Source organism: Tachypleus tridentatus, chromosome 7 (assembly GCF_004210375.1).
Source record: "Tachypleus tridentatus isolate NWPU-2018 chromosome 7, ASM421037v1, whole genome shotgun sequence".
In the NCBI taxonomy this organism is placed as follows: Eukaryota; Metazoa; Arthropoda; class Merostomata; order Xiphosura; family Limulidae; genus Tachypleus; species Tachypleus tridentatus.
The window spans coordinates 157,289,435-157,312,455 of NC_134831.1; the positions used below are offsets into that span (position 1 = coordinate 157,289,435).

The following is a 23,021-nucleotide window of genomic DNA, read 5'->3' on the forward strand; positions in this document are numbered from 1 at the left end:
TCACACTTTTTTTTAACTCTTATGGTAATTAAGTAGATTTCTGTAGATTGTTCCTGCCTTCTACATGGTTCATAGATGACATTTTCAACACAATTAATTTCAAAACAAAATAATTTTAATTGTTATACTGATACATACCTTAAGTACTCACTAAGGCAGTTCCATATGAAATGTATACTGTCATCTCAACCTTTTATAATTTTTCAATGCCTATGCCATTTTCTTCAGTTCCCATGTTAATCACTAAGCTTTTATGATTACAAATAGTTTTTAAAGTAAATGTTATTTTGAGCTAATACATCAACTTTTCTTTAAATCTTATCTGTTAAATAGACAGTGAAATTATTGAACAAAACAACCGCATTTGTTCAAACACAAAATTTACGTGAATTAGCCAATTTCTTTATAATTTTGAAAATGTAGTCAAACACCAGAACAAAGATATAAAACTTTAGTGTCTAAACTTATAAATAAATCTGCACTTTCTATACAATTAACATCTTTATACAGAACCCATTCACATTTAGTACTAATTTAAACTTTGATGCTTTGCTACTACAAACCTTTTCAATGTGATAGAGTGCCCAATGCCAGAAATTGTGACAAGCCAATAAGTTGCTTGGCTAAATTCAAAAATCAAACAAGTATTAATGTAATGACAGAATAAATAAACTTAATACTGATGTAACATAATGCCAATTCCATAATTCAGGTTATAAAAGACTATATTAAAAATGGCTAAAATTAACATAAAAGGAGTTATTAATTTATTAACCAAAATCAAAATCAAATAATTAATTGACTGAAGAGTAGAAGCACTAATACATGTGGGTTTAAATTTTACACACATACAGACAAGCAAACAACACAAGATGAACCCTGAAGGAAACACTATAAACTAGTAAAGGAGCAGACAGTGTGTCAACAGGGTGAGCCAAGGGCCTGATGCTACTGAATTTCAGATATGTGATGTTCAGAAACACAATTTCTAATAGGTTAATATGCAATAAAGAACCACAACAAATATTCATTATACTTGTTTTAGGTAACTTCTTGTGAACTTGCATCCAGCTCTACTAACATTTATTTTTATTCTTCCAGAAGCACATTTATTTTGCAGTAACCAGCAGATAGTCAATGTTTTTTTTCTTCTTTTTCCATCATCACATCAGTTGAAGCATGAACATTAAATAAAAATGATGAGAAAAGCAATACTAACACTATTCCAGATGCAATCAATGATTCTAATTAAAATGACTTGAGGTTAATTCAGTTTAACAATTTTCTTGTTCATCACAGGAAGAATGAGCAATAAATATCTTAAGATATAAAACTAATGTTTACGAATACATTGGATTTAGTAAAAATCAAAGATGGTGGTAGCAATTTTGGCTGAAAGAAGGATGGAATTTTCATTAAAAAAAATTGAAATAGTACCTTTGATAGCTAGTTCATTAGTTTTAAATATAAGGCTACCAACAGAAAAATTTAACACACTCAAATGCTTAGAGATAATATTAAGGCCCTCTTTAGAATAAGTTTATAATTAGAAAAATTAAAAGTATTTATGTGAACAAAGATAGAAATTAGAGATTGTCTTAGTTTCTTAGCAAACTATAGAGAGTTTAGTTCTGAGCTGTATTTCTTTAAAAAGTAATAGTATGATTAATAAATATACCAAATGCATTATCTATTACACTTCAATGAGCCTTCTGAGAAACAAAGTACAGAAATGAAACTATATATCTAAATTAGAAATGAAATTTATAACTTACATCTTAAAGAAGTGGATCTATTCCCTTATAATTATGGCCTTACTCAGAAAACAAAAGGTTGCTTTGAACATAAAATAAAAACTACAGAAGAAGCCTTATATCTTGTATAAGTCACATGTTAATTTTGGGTACAAATATAATAAAAATAATGAATACATAATTTTTATCTCCAAAAGTTATACATTTATCCAATCATCAAATAACTGAAGACCAGTTTAAAGATATTAAGGAGAGAATACAATTTGTATATAAATAAACATGTTCCTAACATTACACAGAATGTTATCCTGTTTATTAAGTTTAACTAAAATAAACTTTCCCTCTGATCTCAAACTAGAACCTCCAGTAGCACAGTGGTATAACTGCAGGCTAACACTGCTAAAAAACTGGGTTTCAATACCTGTATTTGGTAGATCACAGACAGCCATTTGTGAAAATTTCTACTTAATAACAATCTACAACTAAAACTAAAATAAAGCCTCATCATTGACAATTATGCTAATGGGAAATATAATTTTATGAAAAATGAAATGCTTGAGTTTAAGGCTTTCAGATACAAGAAAGGCATTTCCATAACCAAAGCTGACAAAAGTGGCTAAATCACCATAATAAATAAGAGTTATTCTAAAGAAAGGGATTAATAACTTGTCAATAGATGGTCCATATAAGTTTTTAAATAAGAACTTCACTAACACTTAACACAAAAAGTTTGAACACTTTTCAAGTAATGTGTTATCCCAATCACTAATAACAGATGGTTCATATAAATTGTTAAATAGAAACTCCCCTAACACTTATCATGAAAAAGTTAGAAGCTTTTGAAATAATGTGTTACTCTAATCCCTAACAGTAGATAGTCCACATAAATTGTTAAATAGAAACTCTACTAACATTTATCACAAAGAAATTGAAATAATGCATTACCTTAACCTCTAATCAAACTTCTTAATTACCACTATCTAGTTTTGTTCAAGTTTCATACACTAACTAAAACATATAAATACATTGTTCTTTATTGCCTAGCTCTTTCTGATAGTAACACATTCATTTACTGCCAAATATACAGCTGATACGTTTTTTCATTATTCACATAAACACTGCATGAAAAATTCAACAAACTTTATTAAGCAGATTCAGTATTTAAACCTATCTCATAAAGATATTATGATTTATTCAGATATTTAATCCATATTCACTTCCATGTAAATGAACCCATTAGCTGTTTTGAAGACAGGTAAATTCAGAATAAAATTTCATTTGAAATAAACAATATAATAAACTGGACAAAAACTGTATTATAATCCTTCTTTTATCAAGTTATGAAGAATTTCTATTTTGAAATTCAAGAATTGTCTAAAAGATGTCCTTTCTTCACATTACATTGTAATATTTTCATGGATAGTTTTCAAACTATTACAAATACCCAACTGTCAAAAAATTTGGTTGAGATATGTGAATGACAGATTCACATTATTCTCAATCATGGTAAAATTACAAGAATGTTTATAACACTTAAACAATACACATGATAACACTAAATTTATAACTGAAAATAAATAATCAGCAGTCTTTTGTAAGATCGTTTAATAGCTAGAAATTCTTTTCCCTAAAAAAGTTGAATTTTATGGAAACCTTTTGCAGCTACTTTCACCCTTCTCAAAATGTTGCTCAATAATTTAACTTACAAGGCACTTCAAGTTCTGTACATTGTTGATCACATTTTTAATGAAATCAACTATTTTAAATGTGACCATAGATACATAAGTGTTCCAATAGTCACTGATACTTCTTTTAACAAAATAAACTATAAAATGAAATTGCCTGATCTCATGTCATTTTCAAGTATTTACACAAAAAGTTATTTCCTTATGTTCTTTTCAAAAGATCTGAATGCAAACAGGAAATCTTTTCTAGCTATATGGACTGACAAACTACTTACAGACTTCATAACAAAATTTGTGACCTTCCTTTATTGGAAGATAACCTCTGACCAAAATGTAATTTATAAAATGATGTGTGAATGCAGCAGTGTCTATATAGATCACACAATTTGTAAGGTAAAATGCTGTATGAATGAACACAAACTTGCTGTAAAAAAAAAATTGTGCTTTATCATACTAAACACATTTCAGATTTTGTTTTCAGTGAGACTTTATATTTTGTCTGTTATTTTCTCTACCCTAACAATACAAGGTCTGTCAAGGTGGGGTGGAGCTTGTATGTGACGATAAAAATCCTTGGGCAAGATGCTACTCTCCTAGTCCAAACAGGAGTGGTGAAGGCTCTAGTGAACTTTGCAATATTGTAATCCCTTTGTTTGAAACCACCATTGTGACTAGCTAATACTGCTTTTGTTCTTGCAAATAACAACTGATTAGGCATTAGAGGAAATCTGTGTGTTTGTGTGTTATCTTATAGCAAAGCCACATTGGGCTATCTGCTGAGCCCATCGAGGGGAATTGAACCCCTGATTTTAGCATTGTAAATCCAGAGACATACCGCTGTACTAACGGGGAACAGAGGAAATTTAAATATCTAGCTAATTCTAAAAAGTTTCATTTACAGAATAATAGTATTTGTCTCCAACCTTGAATTTGAAACAGTATCTGTAGGATGGATAACTGCAGTTTATCATTCAATTTGATTGTGCAACAAGTGAACTTATGTTCCATGAGAAAGTTATCTAATTTTACTCAAGTTGAGCTCAGAAAGAGTGGATTGTACTGATGTACACAGTGAAAAAAATAATTGGTTTGATTGTTTGTTTGGAAGTTTATGGTGCAAGAAATTAGTCTATATATGCCAAACAATCAGCAAAGAATGCTCCAAGTAACATTCAACAAAATATAAAAATAAATAAAATAAAATAAAAATGAGACAATGCCAAAAGGTAGATAAAATACTTTAATATATTGGAAAAAGATCACTGGCTCTTAAAACATTAAAAATACAATCAAGTTGGACAGTGTAACCATCATCAATGACATTCTCCCATGTCATGGGTAAAAAATCTTAAAAAATACATCTAAAATGGTGCTGCCTCACACATTCATAATGGTGGACCAAAAACAAAATGTAGGCAATTGTGATCTCAGGGACACAAAGGCCATACATTGATAAATCAGTCCCACATAAAAGAAAATGATGGTTAAAAATTGTGACTAATCAATGCATAGTTTAACCAAAACAACTCTTCTCATCAACCCATACAGAAACCAGACAGCCAAAGAAAAACTGTAGGTTTAATCTGAAAAAGACTGTTGTAAAGTTGCTCATTCCAAATTGACTTCCAACTGGCAAAAAGCTGGTCCTTAATCACAGAGCAGACAGATAGACATAGATGCAGGGTCAGCATTATTGTCACCTAGAATACTAACATGACCAGGTATGCAGAAACACTGGATAGAAATGGACGATAGAGGTATCTGAGCCAGTGATTTCACAATATCTGAAAGAATAGGGTTAGAACTAATGTTAATTGATTACAAGGTCAGCAGAGAGCTGAGAGAGTTGATGTAAATAATATAGTTAGTGTACCACATAGCTTCTATATGATCCAAAGCAAAAAGAATAGTATACAACATGGCAGTGAACACAAAACTATTGAGGGGATCCTGTGAGCAATCACTGAACCAAACAAAAATCATGGCAGAATCATCTGATTTTGAACCATCAATGAAAATAGCAACAGAAGAATGATTCAAAAGACGTTTGATAAAGAAAAGATGGTACTTTTAACTGGGAATATTTGCTTTCCTCAAATAATACGATGAAAGGTCTCAGGTGGAGATGATAATGAGTCAAGGTGGAATGGGTTGATCATCAGACATGGCAATACCATTCAATGACAGATCCAATTCACTCAGCTGCACTTGGATACAAATGCCCATGTCTACTGCCTATAACATTACTTTAAGAATGACTGGTTTTAAAATTAAGCTTAATTGTAAGCTTGAGACAAGCCTGTAAAGGAGAAGCGAGAAAAAGTGTGATATGTGGGTACACCATGTGTATTCTATCTGCTTTAGCAAAAAAAAAAGTGCTTTAAAATTATTAGTTATTTACTTTTAGTGCTTTACTACTGGCAATAGTATGGTTCAGAAACTTAAGAATACGTGGTTTTGTTCTCCAGTGACGATAATATCTAATCTCCTCAAAAAATCCTGAAGTGACAAAGATCATCATCTGTGTTAAAAAGACTGACACTGTAGCATCCTTTTCTTGCCTAGCATGATTGACTCAATGTAATAGTTGACCACTATTATGAGAGAACACAAGCCAACAGGGATACTGCAACTTGATAAAAAAAAAATCAAATTGAACTTTCTGTGCTTTGTGCTGTTGAACCAGGGCATTACAGAGTGAAGACCTAACTTTAAGATCATAATATTTAGTTTGATGGAAGTCTATTCCAACAGAAAGAAAGATCTGGGATTAAGCACAGCCTAACAAAAGTGATAGTCTTTTCATGCATAGGCTTGTTTTCTTTTCTTTTGTTCAATAACACAGAATAACAATTTTTACCAACTATTGTTCAATCTCATTATTTTACACACCCACACTAGGAAGATTCAGTTAACTGATCAGAAATACTTCCAATTCCTGAATGATTATGTTGTTATCTGAGGACTTATTTGTCTGATACTTGTTGAACTATCATGAGTTTTTACCTGATAATATCAGATTAAGAGAGTCATAGATGTTTTGAGAGCTATCATACCAAAATAATTTGTTTAAGTGAAAATTTACTTGGAGAGATCACAAAGGAATATTCCCCTTAACAGTGAATTGAGAGAGTTTGGGGATTGATCACAAGGTTTGCTACACATATTTTACTTTAAAATTTGTTATAACATTCAAATGATCATTCAGTTTAATAGTTTTTGGTAATTTGAATTGATTACATGAAATTGAAAAACAACAATGTAAATGATTATTCAAAACAAGAGATCTACAAAGTTCTTGAATAGCTGGTATTAATTTCTGGGAGAACTTGCTAAGAACTTTGGTTCTCTGAATAATCTATATCTTTGAGTAATGTGTTTACTTTGCTGAATAAAAACAAACATAGAGAAACAATATTAGCATCCTCCGAAATCCTTTCAAGCACAAATTTACTTTTGATATTTTAAAAATATATATTCACACAACATGATAAATATAAGACAATTTCAAGTATTTATGTAACCTCCCAGTTCTTCACTGTTGAACTTAGGAAAGCAATTCCTTCATTGGCACGACCTTCCATTTCAAACACATGAGCAAGAGCATGAGTGGCCCAAGCATCTCTGGGATTAAGTTCCAACCCCTGAAACCAATACAATATTTTCAGAAGTTAGACTTATAATACATATATATGTAATCATCAGCAAACTGTACCTGAACATTTTACTATTTTTACATCACTGATGCCATTTTAAATGAAAGCTTTAGTTGTTATATTAGATTTTAATTTAATAGTAGTATTAAAATAATTTTAAAATTAAAAAGTGCTTTAATTATGGTTATTTTAACTGTGACGTTAACAACAGCACTTCTAACTATTGTGTAAGTCCAGTAACTAAAATTAATTAATACTCCATTATCATAAGCCTTCCTTGTTGACAAGTTTAATAAAAATTTTAAACAAACAAAAGAATATAATTTTGATATTTCTTTAATAGTGAATGAAATAACAAACACATGTTAAGAAATCAATGCAACATGAATAAGATACATAAACAAGCAATTATTAGAAACACAAAATCATACATTTAAGAAGTTTTTGGATATGACAAATGCATATAAAATGTTAGGTACATGAAAGACATTTGATAAAAAGAGCTATTTCTTGCCACATTTTCAATACACTTTAGCCACAAGTGGCAGTTTATTTGTTAAACACTTCATTTTATTAAATACACTTTCTTGATCAACCTGTTATTCCAAAAGATAATTGATATTTTCATACATTTGCTGAAAAATAACTTGACACAAGATAACTAAAAATTGTAAAATGCTACTGAAACTTAAAAAAAGACCTTTTGAGAAATCTCTTCAGCTTTAGAATAAAAGTTGGTTTCTTCCAATCCAAAGGCATACATACCATAAAGGTAACTGTAAAAAAAAGTACAAAGGCATGTATGTTCTCAATAAAATTTTTGGAAAAAAATATTAAAAATTCTACTTTAGTGCACCTTCTAACATCCTCAACATTACTACAAACTAGTCATTTCACATTATGTTTCTCTGAGCACTAATTTAGGTTCTTAAGATTTTTCATGACCCCCCTTCCAACCACACATTTTTCACTTAATTGTTAAATACTGCTTTAACAGTTAATGATCCCAGAAAAGTAGGTTAGTTGTAAGCACGTATTTCAATATGTTTCTCTTGGATCACAAAATAAACCATTTGTTTAAAACTTCTCTGTGAATTTGTTGAATTTCATGCAAAACTACTACAAAACTCATGATAGCTATCCCTAATTTTGAAGTGATAAAACTGGATAAAACATTACCCACCACCATCTGATCTACTCTAACTGAGTAGCCTAAATGGGCCATTACTCTGAAAGTGCACCTATGGCATCAATGTGTGGAATGAAACTTTTTATTGCAAGAATAGGGGCATAAACAATAGACCTTAGATCCACAGTCAAGCATGATAACAGAGTTATGCTTTGCTTCAAGGTTTTAAACCGTAATATATAGAAAAAATAGTTTGCTACACACTCAAGGTGTAAATTGAAACTTCTTACATAGAATGTAAGAGCTGGAGAATATGCTCCTTATTTGTTCTACTTCTTAAGTCTATGAAAGTAGGCCAACATTGATATAACCAAAGGTATGAGTAGACAAATAAATCTAACAAGATATATTACAACTACTTAACAAACCTGTAAAGTGGAATGGTTGGTTTCCAGTGTGGTAGAACTCTGGCAATTGAGTCTCGTATTTGGGATTGGTAGCCCAGATAAAAGTAAGTGTCATGAGCCATTTTAAGAGCAAAAATATCAGTTGGATAATTCACAAGTATATCTTCCCACACATTAATAGCTTCATCCAAAAACCTTAAAATAAAATAGTTAAAGCAGTTAGATTAAAGTGGTAAAAGATACAAAAAATATTTACAAACCACAACATAAGACATGATTTAAATCTATTCAAAATATCATTTATCAATTACCATACCTATAAAACAGAATTTTCTTGGATAAAACCACCTTATCCATCAATCCATGTTTGGATGCAAATATTCATCATCTAATATTTTCTTTATTAAAACCTTTATGAACTGGTGAGGTGTCATTTATATCACTTGATCTTTTCCTTCTCACAACAAAAATGCTTTTAACAAACTGCATGAAACTTGGCATGAACTTTTTAAAACATATACAATTCTTGTTTAACTCTTTCAGTACAGGCTTGGTCCCTGGGACCAACCTTGTAACCATTTTATGCTTGTTCTAGTTTTTATGCTATTACATTCAAATTAGTAAGCATATGTTCACAAATTTGGCATATTATCAGTAAACATTACAAGGCTTTCATATGCAAAGTATCAGATTTTTGTTTTATCAACTGTTAAGGTTTGTTAAGGAATGTTTTTCTCATACCTTTTTCATTTTCACATGTTGCCTATCAACATGAAAGCAATTTTCATTTTATGATTAAAAATAATTTTATGCATCTGAATGTTTTAAATTTCACATGCAATTTTTTTAAATTGTCCAAATAGTTTTATCAAATGTTTCTTAAGAAAAAACTTTACATTTTGTACTATTTTCACTAGCAAATCTCTGTATGGGTTCAGTCGATTTGACTGATCTTGTAACCACTATATAAAATTAGGAAATTAATATAAATTATGCCTTTTTCATTCTAGAATAACAGCAAACAATAAAACAAAAACATAAATGATTAGACTAAATATGTTATATCTCATAACATTATACATTTACGTAGATTTAGTAGCTTTATTATACTAATCTTTCAGGAATATCTGGCTAACAGTACAAAAGTCACAATGATGTGGTGCACATGCACTCATGTTACCATATATAACAATATAAAAGTGAACTATAGTTTTTTTTTACAAAGTAACCTTCTTGGCTATATTTTAGAGTTCCAGTAATTGATAAAACATGGTTACATTTTTCATTTATTACAAAAAGAATACATATATAGCTTATTACTATTTACAAACAAGTTCTTACACTCACTTTTCTCAAATCATAGAACAGTAAATAAAGAAATAAAAAATACAATTATCTTTTCTAGTTATGACTTTTGTACTTAGCTGTTACTTGTCTCAGCTTGCTGAGCCTTAAGAAATTTTGCATGAAGAAGATGTGAAATGGAATAATTACTTTTAGGTTTTACACATACAGTTGAATAACCACAAAACAATAAATTACTTCATCAATACAAATAGAATTCCATTATAATTTATGAAGTTTAGTAGCTATGCCATATTTGTATTTAAAAATATCAAATCACAGACAGACTAAAGACTAGATTTAGTAGCTCGAAGGTTTGTTTTGAAAGAATGGATGCCATTATATTTGGATATGGCTGATAAATTCACTAAGGGGGTATTCTGAGTTTCTGACTGGTTATTTATGTCACATATAGAAGTAAGTGTATATAAGGCACTGTTTCCAAATGTCAAACAAGATAACTGGTTACCATTGTGTTTGATTCACTAAATATAGTAACAGTTCAGCAAATAGAAAAGACAAAAGGTTTTTATTTTAGATTCTAACTTATTAGTATTGGTAATTTGAATTCCTAATTAATACATCCAGTGCTGTATTCAACGTACCACGAGATACCGAAAAATTAAAGTTTAGGTGTATTATATTCTCAAGAGATGATAGTTTTTTTAGCAAGTATATTCCTCTTTTGAGACAAATTTGTTTGGATTTTGCCAAAAGCTAAACTATAGCTATGAAATGGACAGAAAATTAATACATGCATTATTTATTAGGCTAGATTAAAGGATAGCAGAAGCGAGAAGCTCAACTGATTGAAAATGTCTAGGGAGGAAATAAAGGGAAATGTGCCCCAGTGAACAACTTTTATTCTCTGAAATGCAGTAAGAACCATTATCTGAACTCAGAATAAACTTTTGTTCTTAAAAGATCATATACATCAGATAGGTCATGAAAAAAGTAATACTTTGGCTCGTGAGGTGTAATAAACAGAACTGAAACTCAACTTTCAATGCTCTGTTTTCTAAATCCAAATGAAGAACAATTACCACAATATCCTTGTACTATTTTAATACTGTCTTTCTAGAAGTGATATCAACTTACTTTCATATTTTTGTGTTTGTTCAGCCATAAAGAAAGCTGAAATTTTACAGGTAAAAATTAGCTAACAACAGTAATAAATACCACTTGACACTACAGAAATAATAGAATTATGATGGAGACTTATATTAAAATACTGCCAGATCTAGTCCAAGAAGTCTGGGTTAGGCTGTATTATTGACATTAAACCTTACATGCTTACTAATCACGCATTCAGGTAAGCCTACTTATCTAACATTACCACTCTCAGGATGATATCATTATTAATGTTAACTTTATAAAATATCAAGATAACTATTCTAAAATACTTTAAAATTTAAAACTTGTTTAAACAGAAAAAGAATTATTATTTTTCTGAAATACTGGAACCTGATATACAGGATGTGCCCTAAATTGCTTCAAGATGCTCAACAGTCATGGCAGGATTAATATGTTGATATTAGAAGCAACTGTTCACAGGCTAAATCAGATCCTATCAGTCAGTTCCCATCAAAAATACAAAGTTCAACACAATACGTTTATCAGTTTATATTTGCTATATCACAGTAGAAAGAACTTTTATGTTTCACTCTTATATAACTAAAAAAGTACATCTTTTTTCAGGTATATAATGGTTAGTTTTTAAAATATTTCATACAGATGTACTATTTAGTTAATTACTTCCTAAACAGGATGTCAAATGAAAAACATGTTTTAATTTCCTATGTAACAGCCAATGGTCAGTTTATAAGTCCTATTAGTTGCTTGACCCTCGTTTGTGGATCACTACTCCACAGATGTATGGATCATACTGAAGTTGATAGGTGGTGGGAGACGTATATATTTTAGTACAAGTAACATCTTTGTCTTCCTTATAAATACAATGGGAATGATCACTGACATAAAGAGCCAAGAATTATGGGATATCTTGCTTGGAGCATTATATGTTGTTATACAATGTGATGCATTATGATTTATCTTTTTGTACATGTCTTGCTGAGAAATGCTTCCTACCTGAATCTGCAACTAACTTCAATTGGTCTGTAACGAGCTTAGGAGCTAGACAGTCAGGTTTTACAGATAACAACATGACTTTGTGTGAGAACAAAGATTTTGAATTTACACATTCATTTGTGTCTATATTTGTTTTTTTATATATGTGCAGTTTCTTACCATTCTGTGAATCTACTCTTTAGGGTGGAACATAATAGTTCTAAGAAAACAGTATACCCGAACATAACAATAAGCCAAATACTGCTTATGTGTAACTATAATCAACAGCCAACCAACATATGAAAGGCACTAATCAATAGCCCACAATTTATTACCTCATTATCACACTTGATTTGTTTTCAGTATTATATTTTCTAATTCATTAATCATTCTTTACTTACAGTCATCATAAAAAACATGAAAGGCACAGTTTACGACTTTAATAGTTTTATACATTTATTTGCACATAGGAGATACTAATTTCTTACTTAACAAGATCATTCTTACCCATCAGCCCACAAGAAGACAGCCTTAACATGACTTTGTTCCCTTGAAGTTAAAAAACTGGCTTGGTTTTTGGATAATGATTCAACATTTTCTATTTCTAGTTTAAATGTATTATCTAATCGTGGTGTCCTTCCAGTGCCAATCAGATCCAAGCCTATAGACATCACGTGACCCATGACTATGGAAACAAACTGTGATATTAGTCAAATCTTCAGATACTGTAATACATATGTATACTATATACAATGAAGGCTGATAAAATACATTACTATGAACAATAAACCATAGATTAACTAAAGCATATTCACTTCATAAATGTGTTTGAACTATCATATAGAATCTTAGAAATAAGATCAATTTTTATCTTCTTTTTTTTTGTATGCAGAAAATGTTGAAACTGAAGTTCTTGATGGAACTGAACTGGTTTTAAACCTTTGAATGAAAGAGAGATTAATTATCCCTAATTTCAAGAAAATCAGTCAATACATGAATAATGGTCAGAATATTCTAAAATTTACAATACTTATTAAATTAAAAACAAATAAATAAACTGTATCTGTAATTAGATTAGACTCAATGAAAAAATATGATTTAAAAAGAAGTATGCATCTTTATGCTACAATAATTTGGGTGTAATTATCTTACCAAATTCTGGATCAGCCACTTTTATATCTTTTAATGTCTTCTCCAAACCACCAAATGCATCATCATCATACCATCCTATGTACTAAAAGTATATATTTTCAAAACAAAACATATTAGATACAAGGTTCCCATTAGTTTTTCACTTAAATGATAATTATTCAATGTCTCAAGATTTTGTGTTGAGATTTCTGAATTTTAAAACAATCATACTTATTCAAAACAAAACAAAAAATGAATTAAATAACCTTTACCAATAAAATTTGAAACCTGAACCTGCTCAGCTATTATTTACATTCAATTTCCATTACAATTATTTTAAAATATTGTAACTTTCAAGACATAACACAGTAACAATATTCACATAAACAAAGTTAGTTAAAAACACAATAAGCCAAAAGATAGTTACAGGATGGAAAATGAGCCCCCCAAAAGACATCACTTAAATAAAATGACCAAACAGCTGTTATAAAATCATAATCAAATACAGAAGTGCCTTGGTTTAAGTAACAGTTAATTAACACAGCAAGCTTAATCAAAATGTCAGTTGATAAAACTTGTATAAACTCTTTATGAAAGACATATACAAGTTTCAATAGTTAATAGAAAGATGTATCACTAGAACAAAAGACTTGCAAAGAAAACAAAAGTAGACAATATTAGTGTTTTCAAAACTACAGACTTCTCTCACTTGACTGAAATTACAGATTTGCAAGGTTGCATACGATGTAGGAACTAGCAGATATTATTTTTAAATAGACAAACTGTTGCAGTCCTGCATAAAGCAGAAGAACAGACAAAATGACAAAAAAAAACCAAACCAAAAACTATATAAACAGAATAATGTGGATTTCATAAAGAAAACTGTTTGGAATGGAAGTATGGCAATTACAGTAGTAAATAAATAAATAAATAAAAAAAAAGGGCATGATAGCCTCACTGATATATATACACTTTAACCATATACAGGCATGTCAATGACATTTATGAAAAAAAGAGGAAAAGTATATAGCCTGGCCGAGGGCAATAGCGCAGTAGCAGCAGCCCTGACTAGGGGTCCGGGGTATGCCCCCCCGGGAAATTTTTAAAAAATGGATACTATTTGGTGTGATTTGGTGCAATCTGGGACATAATTTCTTCATGTTTTTTGACATTGCAATGTTGGAAAAGTACACAATATATATCATATAAAATAACAAAAAGGAAATTAAAAGACTAAATCAAACTAATAAAAACTATAACACTCATTTACAGTTTTTAGCAGATAGATTTATTCTTTTAATTTGCATTCATTTTTTAGAAGATATATCAAAATATCTAAAATTAACAAATAAAATAAAAAGTAAATAAATGAAATTTAAGATTGTTTATTTGTTATTTATTCAGTTTAATTTTTTTCTAAATCAAAATATATTAGTAATATGAGTTAATAAAGCCAAAATAACTTAGTAAATATTTCAAATACAAATCATTTCATTATTATCCTTTTCATCAATAACATCATCATCATCAACTACTGGTATGCTGCCAATTAAAGGTTTCACAGTCATTGCCAATAACTACTTCTCTGCTGCATATATTCCATACAATTTTCAAATCACATAAAATTACTCTTTTGACTAATCATGACTACCAACAGTTCAAATTGTTCATCTGTGCAATCTTGTCATTATACTACTGGTACCTTAATGTCAGTGAATTTTCCATTCTTTCACAAATTGACAATACAAACTAAAACAGCATATGAAGAAAAGCTATGACATTGCTTAAAAAATTCAACTACTGATATGGTTCAATATTAAACTACTGATATCAGTGATATGCCTCAGAAATTAAATTTTGTACAGTCACTGACATCAACAACTACTATTCTGCTGCATGTATTCCATTAAAATTTCAAATTACTTAAAATTACTCTACATGACTACCTACAGTAAAACTTGTTCATTTATACAATCTTGTGAGTAAATTACTGGTATCTCAATATCAGTATATTTTTCATTCTTTCACAATACAAACTGAAACAGCAAATCAAGGAAAGCTTTGACATTGCTTCAAAATAAAATTAATGATATGCTTTAAAATAAACAACTGGCACTTTATGCTGCAGATAATAATAAAATGTTTTTCAGTCACTGATATCAACATCTGCTCTGCTGCATAAATTACAGTCAAATTTCAAATCACTTAATTTCCTTTAATCAATCTTGGCTACTTTCCTCTTTTTCGAGACAAGGGTTTCCAGTGCTCTCTTCCGAGCTTTTTTCTCTCCTTCTCTGAATGGGCAGCTCTCTGTGCCACTGTGGCTTTCTGGACTTTTCTTTAGCCAAGGTGGCTGCGCCAGATTACACAGAACCATAGGCCTCAAGCCTTTCTGCCCTTTTCTGCTGATCCTCCCTCAGCTTTGAGGTATACTTTGAAGCTGCTGATCTAATGTCCTTACACATTCTCTTGTCTACAGGATCAAAATGAACATCTTTCCTTTTAAACATTTCAATCGCTGTTGTTTCTTTGGAGTGTAGAGAATATTTTATCGTCTGGTATGCACACAATACCAGACCACGAGACCTGCAACGAGATGAAACAAGACTGCCTCCAAGATGGCGGTCAGATTTTTTTTTTCTGCAATAAACATTGAAAAAATATGATTTCTCCTCAAAAACCACCTACCCGGCCCCCAAATCGCTCATATTTTCTCCTCGAATTTACACGAATCTCGTGGGTGATCGTTGGCTGTTTGAAAACCACGGAAATCTGCGTTTCAGCGGAGAAATGGCACGCATGCATATACAATAAACCAGTAATGTTTCAAGGCTGTGCCTATGAACTCAATAAAGGAAAGCAACTCGGTAATAGATACAACTGGTTAAATAGTATGATGTTGTAAGCATACTTATTTAACTTCCTATTAAACAACAACATGGCCACACATAGTAATTTTATACTCCTAAATACTTTTAAAAGTGCTTTTCCAGTCAAAGAATTCTTTTAAAACAGTATTTTATGTATGTTAAGAAATTTGCTTTGTATGCATGTGGGCCACACAAAGTAATCACTTACTTTCATCATAGCATTCCTCAGTTTCCATATCTCCATGGGTAATATGACAGAATGATTTTAGAAGGGACAAAGATAGTCTACAAAAGCATGAAAGAAGAAGTCAGAGTTAAAAAGAATGAATTACAAAAAAATTCAATATTAAAACACAAGATGCAAAAGTAAAGTATCTTAGTAGTAAAGAAGTTGAAAGACAGAAACAGGAAAGAACTTGAGGTGATTTTAGATGCTGTCTTATATTTGGCATACAGGGGCACTGAGGCCCATGAAGGTAGATTTATGGAATTGTTGAAGCTTGTATCAAAGCACAACTTCCAATTTATATATGTATAATACATATTTTTCTTCACATGTCTATAATAAATACTGCACCTGAGTCTCAGAGAATGAAATAATAGATCTCACAGCTCATAATGTAATCTATAATGTTGTGGAAACTGCTAACAACCATTTTTTTGTTGTCATTTGTGATGAAGTCTGTGATACTGAATATCAGGACCAATTATGCTTAAGATGGTGATTTAAATGTATCTGAGAAATGGATAGCATTCTTTATTTCTACTAATGCAACAGTTGAAAATGCTACAAATATAATCACATAAAACTTATTATCATATGGATTAGATATTAGTAAAGATCATGTGCAGAGGTGTGATGGAGTCAATACAAAAAAAGTTTGAAAAAGTAAAGCAGCAACACAAATTTTAAATGAACATCCAAAATGCACCCTCCAGCTACTGTTCTTGTCATGGACTGGACTTGATAGTCTAAGATATGTAAAATTTCAATGTAGTTTATTCTCTCAGAAAATGAATGCATGCTAATGATGCTAACACTGCAACATGGTTTTACAAATTCATTTTATTTACTTCTAATTCTATAGGTATTGAAGAGCCTGCACTGCACAGAGGTACAAACTGTAGAAGCTGAATTTGAGTGTATATATCATATAGTTTGCAGCTGCTGTTGAATCAGATATCCTACAGATGATTTGCATAAAATAGCAGTGAAAGATTATGTGTTTGTTTTCTTATATCAAAGCCACATCAGGCTATCTGCTGTGTCCACCAAAGGGAATCAAATCCAATTTTAGTGTTGTAAATCCAAAACCTTACTGCTGTCTTGCAGCGATAGAGAAATCTCTATGCAAATAATCTGCAACTGATATTGATGATATGTATGACATTCATCATGATGACCTGTTGCTCTTGAAATCAATTGATTGTGTAAAACATGAAAATGAACAAATGGACAGTGTCTTCATCAAAAATTTTTCAGATTTATCAAAGATTTCTACACATTACTTTTCTGAAGTAATAAATAAAAATCCTGTGTTTAAGAATGGCTGAAAGATTGTTTTCTGCCCTAACTCACTTGCACCTCACTATGTCACAGTCTCACATGAAACATCTTTCTTGTTTTTGTCTCCTGAAGAATGATGTATTTGAATTGAATTTGTCAGAAGTTATTAAAAATTTATCAGTCACAGTACATCTCATCTAAACATATTTTCTTTTTAAATAAGAGTTTAATGTGTATGAAGTATTTTTGTTTAGTTGATTTCCCAAATCAAGTAGGTTTGAACATAGACCTTCTCCATCCTAGTTGGAACTGAAGCTTCTAGTGACAATGGTAGTTCATTCCTGTTACCTCTAATGCCACAATTCTGTTCACTTCCAAAGGACAAAACATCTCATGCCTCACTTAGATAATGGAATCACTTTTTTGCATCTCACTGGCTCTGTGTGTAGTAACAGCAGGAGAGTGTCAGAAGTGGTAAATATTATCTGAAACACATTTTCAGTTGACAAAAATGTTCTCTTCCAAAACATACTATTCGCTGATAATATAGCCAAAATCCCACACTGAGAAGGTGGAGGAGGCAGTGTGGACATGATTCTTACAGAAAGTGTTTGAAAAACAATTATATACTAAGATAAAAGTGGTATAAAAGTGATCTTTAAGCTCTTTTTCTATTAACAAACATGTCAATCCAGTAAAATAAATAAGTTTTCCTAAACAATTTGAAACTACAGTTGATCCTTCCCAAGAAGAGGATACACAGTTGTTATACATGGTTAGTAATTTCTCGAAAGTGTATCTCAATAACCTTAAACAGACATGCAATTATGCACCAGAATAAAGAGAGTACATATGTAGTACAGGCCTATGCATAAAAAATAGTATGCAATTCTCTATTTTTAAAAAAAAAAAACTTTGACTAATATTAATATTTCAAAATGAAACATTTTCAAACATTATTTTTTAAAAATTTTATACACGATTTACATAACAATGCTCAATTTTAAAATTAATAATCATTTTCCTATATTAAGGAAGAAACATGAAGTGTTCAAAAACAAGGTAGATTAGTGATAGCATTGGTCTTGATGCTGAACAGTGACACAAAACACACAGCTATGAGGGATTCCAAGCTCTTGTGTTAAATATTTAGAAAGGGTTGAACCAACACAGACTTATCAAGTCTGTGTTAACAACACCTATCAAGTAAAAAAAATTATTAACAAAAATGTGTAAATGGACATGCAACCCATAAGAGTAAAGGTCCTGCAAAATGCCCAACCTCCATGTGTATGTCATTAGCCTTCTCAAAATCAAATAAGACAAAAGCAAGATGCTTTCTCTTCAGGAAGGCTTCCCCTGATCAGGTAGTCCATGTGGAGTATTTCAATAAAATTAACACTGGGTCAGTGAGAAGAGGTTGTTTGATTCAAAGAACCAAAAGACATGCATTAACCATGATCTCCAAGCCATTACTGGCCACAAGAAGTGGTTTCTGTTTAGCTTGTTATAATAATCATTGGGTGTTCTACAAATCTGTTATATATGAAGTGCCAACCAACATTAATATTATAAATTTGAGAGCTACAAATTTAATAAACAAGAAACAATTTTAAATGGTTTACAAATGCTCAAAAGTCCCCAAACTGAGGTACATAAGTTTCGACAATGCCTTGCCCTACTAGGCTATAACAACCAGTTACTGTGTTTCTACTAACATTAAATTTATGCCAGACTAGTCTTTAGTGCCAAATATACTGTTGATGCAAATATGCATTGTCATCATTATGAGAAAAGTCTATACACTGGATAGGTGAAATGAAGACAAAAAGTTTCAATGACCACTATTCAGTTCTTCACATTATATAGCCACACAATAGCAGATATAATAACCTAATAACACAAGTAGATTTAAATGTAGATTGAACTGAACCTCTCTTTAAATTACACTTTAAAATTAAATATTTTTATAATACTAAGTTTATTTATTATAGCATTTTGTAAGATTTTTTATATTTGTTATATATCTTAAACACCATCATAAGACAGTTATACCATACAGTATTTTTTCATCAATACTACATTGATAAATTGTTCTTTAACTATTCTCAAGTGATTTGTGTCTGGCTATCTGTCCTTGAAAAACATTAAAAATTTCACAACTTACCAATTTTCCAAACCCTGATTACAATGAAATTTTCTGAAGGTTTTTGGTATGCCCATGAGAAACTTTAATACGAAAAAGCAGAAGAAAATAATGCTTTTTCAATAAGTCATTATCAAATATGTTATTAAAAAAATCAAGACAGAAATGAATTAGTGGAATCAAACAGCATGTTTCTTCACAAATGGCTCTCACATTCTTTAGCCAATACTTAATGTCTCTACATATGTAATCTCTTAAAAAAAATGCAGTCCTTATTAAACACTTATGGACTGTTATTAAGAATACAGGACTTACAAATAAGAGGAACCATAAACAAAATAACGAAGAAAAGAAATGTGATATTTACAAGTTTTATGTGATAAAAGTAATTTCTCTCAAAGCAACAGAAAAATAAATATTATATTATTTGAATAAAACAGAATATACCTGAGTGAGTGCTGAATCAAACAGTTTACATGCTTGGTCACTAGTAGTTGAAAGTAAAAGTCCTTCTTGTGCCCACTCCTGATAAAAACCACAATAAAGAAAATCACTAAAAAATAAACCCTGGAAAATTAATATTTATATTCTAAAAGTTAATTAATACAGAATAAATGTAAATAAGCCATTTTCCACAATTGTATGAAAACAATTTATTTGTGTAAGTTAAGCTTCTATTTGTGTATGTGGACTTTTGCAAAACTTAAAATAGCAACCATTCTGTCATTCACTTCAAAAATTATCTACATAAAATATATTATGAGAATCTAAAATAATTTTAAAAAATTTCTGAACTTGGTGATTTTGTAAAAATTGTTCACCATTAAAGAATTTATATTGTAGAGATTTCATAATGCAAGCTAAGAAATGTATTTATTAAAACTATTAAAACTGAATAATTTTAATAAATTTAATTCTTATAAATTGTAAAAACTAAACCTATAGTTCACTGATACAAACATTGCATAAACGTTAAAGCTCAACCAAATAATGCTTACTTTTCCATCTCTAAAATGAAAACGCATCATTCTTCAAAGCTGCCAGTTCAGAACTTGAAACTAAACTGAAAGAGTAAGTATTTTTACACACCAATCTGATTTTGGAGAAATATTATATTTTGAACTAATAATAAAAATATATTTTGCTAGAATTAGGTGATTGTACAAACTAATAAACATAACAATGATTAGTAAATTTCCGATTGTCAACTGACAGAAAAAAGTAAACACTTACGGCACACAATCATCCAACTTGTTAGCCATCTGGACATAGTTTTGTCAGAAAAAAATATTATTGGTTGAATATTTTTTGAGAATGTTGATGCAGAATGTGATTCTGGACAATACCAACTGTTCTAATCAGCTGGTCTAAAATTGTAATCATGGTTATACAGACACATCAGATTGATTGTGAATTACGGGCATCATCACCATGACAAATGTATCTAGTAAACAAGAAGGCATTGGCGGTGATGGAAGGACTGACGATAATCAAGACCAGTGGTATAATGAACCAGCAACTAGAGATTCCACAACCAAGCATGGAGAGAGAACTGGGGATGAAGCTTCCAATACAGTTAACTGAACTATTGACAGTCCAGTTCACAAAATAGACACTTCTAAAGATAGCCACTAACTTGACAGATATTTGTGATCTATTAGAAAGAAATATTGACATTACAGTGTGATGAAGAAAGAGCTGTACCACTTGTTTAAAGGTTATGATTTCCTATACTATGAATAAGAATGAGTTTTCACATGGGTGATGCATTTGCTGTGAATAAATCCAACACTTATTATTAATTATGCTACCAAAAAAAAAAAAAAAAATGCAACCCAATGCGACATACCGCACACCACTATTAACAGTACACACTCACACGATCGTTAAGAAACTAAGAAATTTAAACCAACGAATTATTAATAGAAGAAATGACATTTATTTTATTCAACAATGTAGAAAGGAACATCTAACCCCTAATTTTGTAAAGGTAAAACTTTCAAAAAAATTTAATACAAACACAAACATTATCCAAAATTTACAGAAAAAACTACTTAAAGCCATGTTGAACACAAAATACAAAGAACTACATGACTTACAAAAACAAAAAATGAACCTAGACCATCAACTGGCATGCTGCATTAAACCAGAGATTTACGGACTTATACAACGAAACATAAACCAAATCAATACTAAGAACGACAGAGACAAAAAGATCTGCCATAACAAAAAAACAAGAAAAACTAAGATGCAAACAACAGAAAAGACACCAAAACGACAAACCGTTGACTAACCTCATAATTAACAGATCCGACCGACAATTAAACACAGACGAGATACATCTACTTAACAAAGGACTCAACTTCGCAATAGCACCTAGTTACATTCCAACCATAGAAATCAAAACATGTTTAGAAGACCTAGCCAGGAGACTTGTGATACTTTCTACAGAGAACAACAACAAGGAAACAACCGAAAACAACCAACAGAAAGAAGACAACTTAGATAATTTTATTGACATCCAACAGCCAAAATTCCCAGGTAAAATTACAAATTTATATTTTCCAGAAACACCTAAAAACAACATCATAAACGATTTTTTCAAAGAATTTTTTCACAAAACCATCAACATAATTTCACAAAACAGAAATCTAAAAAACAACCTTACAAAAAGAGACATTAATTCCATTAAAAACCTAAAACAAGACAAAAACATAAAAATTCTAAAAGCAGATAAAGGTAACGCAATAGTCATAATGAACACGAATGAATATATTCAAAAAATGAATAACATCCTATCAGACACGAACAAATTTAAACCAATACACACAAATCCAACACAGACACACGAGACGCAACTGAACAAATTGCTACTACAAATGAAAAAAGCCAACACAATTTCACAAACACTTTATTCCTACCTACGTAAAACCGACTCACGCACACCACAAATATACGGCATCCCCAAACTTCATAAACCAGATTGTCCATTACGACCAATAATGTCCACATATGAATCGTTTAATTACAATCTTGGTAAATACATAGCATGGGCATTCTCCAAATATGTAACATCAGCCAGCTCATTCATCAAAGACTCTTTTAATTTCAAGTCTAATCTAAATCAACTTAATCATAAAGCCTTAATGGCCAGTTTCGATGTTATATCCCTCTTTACAGAAGTTCCAACCACTGAAGCCTGCAAGATAGCCTTAGAACTCTATATCCGAGACCCTAACCCAACCATAGAAATTCCCAGTAACCAGTTAGCAACCCTAATAGAATTCACCACGATAAAGACAAACTTCATGTTCAACAACCAAAA

General features: G+C 30.6%; 1 protein-coding gene across 2 annotated transcripts in view; it reads right to left on the bottom strand.

The window, feature by feature from the left end:
• LOC143256989 (tetratricopeptide repeat protein 38-like) overlaps positions 1–21,333 on the bottom strand; it is a 34,919-nt gene extending 13,586 nt beyond the window's left edge. Inside the window, exons 1-9 of one of the 2 annotated variants that reach the window (XM_076515014.1) lie at positions 20,930–21,333; positions 20,695–20,759; positions 20,144–20,221; positions 13,195–13,276; positions 12,550–12,727; positions 8,653–8,826; positions 7,796–7,871; positions 6,964–7,083; positions 564–623 (exon numbers count right to left, since the gene is read on the bottom strand). In XM_076515014.1, the coding sequence (XP_076371129.1) occupies positions 564–623; positions 6,964–7,083; positions 7,796–7,871; positions 8,653–8,826; positions 12,550–12,727; positions 13,195–13,276; positions 20,144–20,221; positions 20,695–20,724 (798 nt within the window). In that variant the 5' untranslated portion in view covers positions 20,725–20,759; positions 20,930–21,333. The remainder of the gene's footprint in view (positions 1–563; positions 624–6,963; positions 7,084–7,795; positions 7,872–8,652; positions 8,827–12,549; positions 12,728–13,194; positions 13,277–20,143; positions 20,222–20,694; positions 20,760–20,929) is intronic. The other variant, XM_076515013.1, reaches the window with a different exon arrangement.
• Between the last annotated feature and the right edge of the window lie 1,688 nt (positions 21,334–23,021).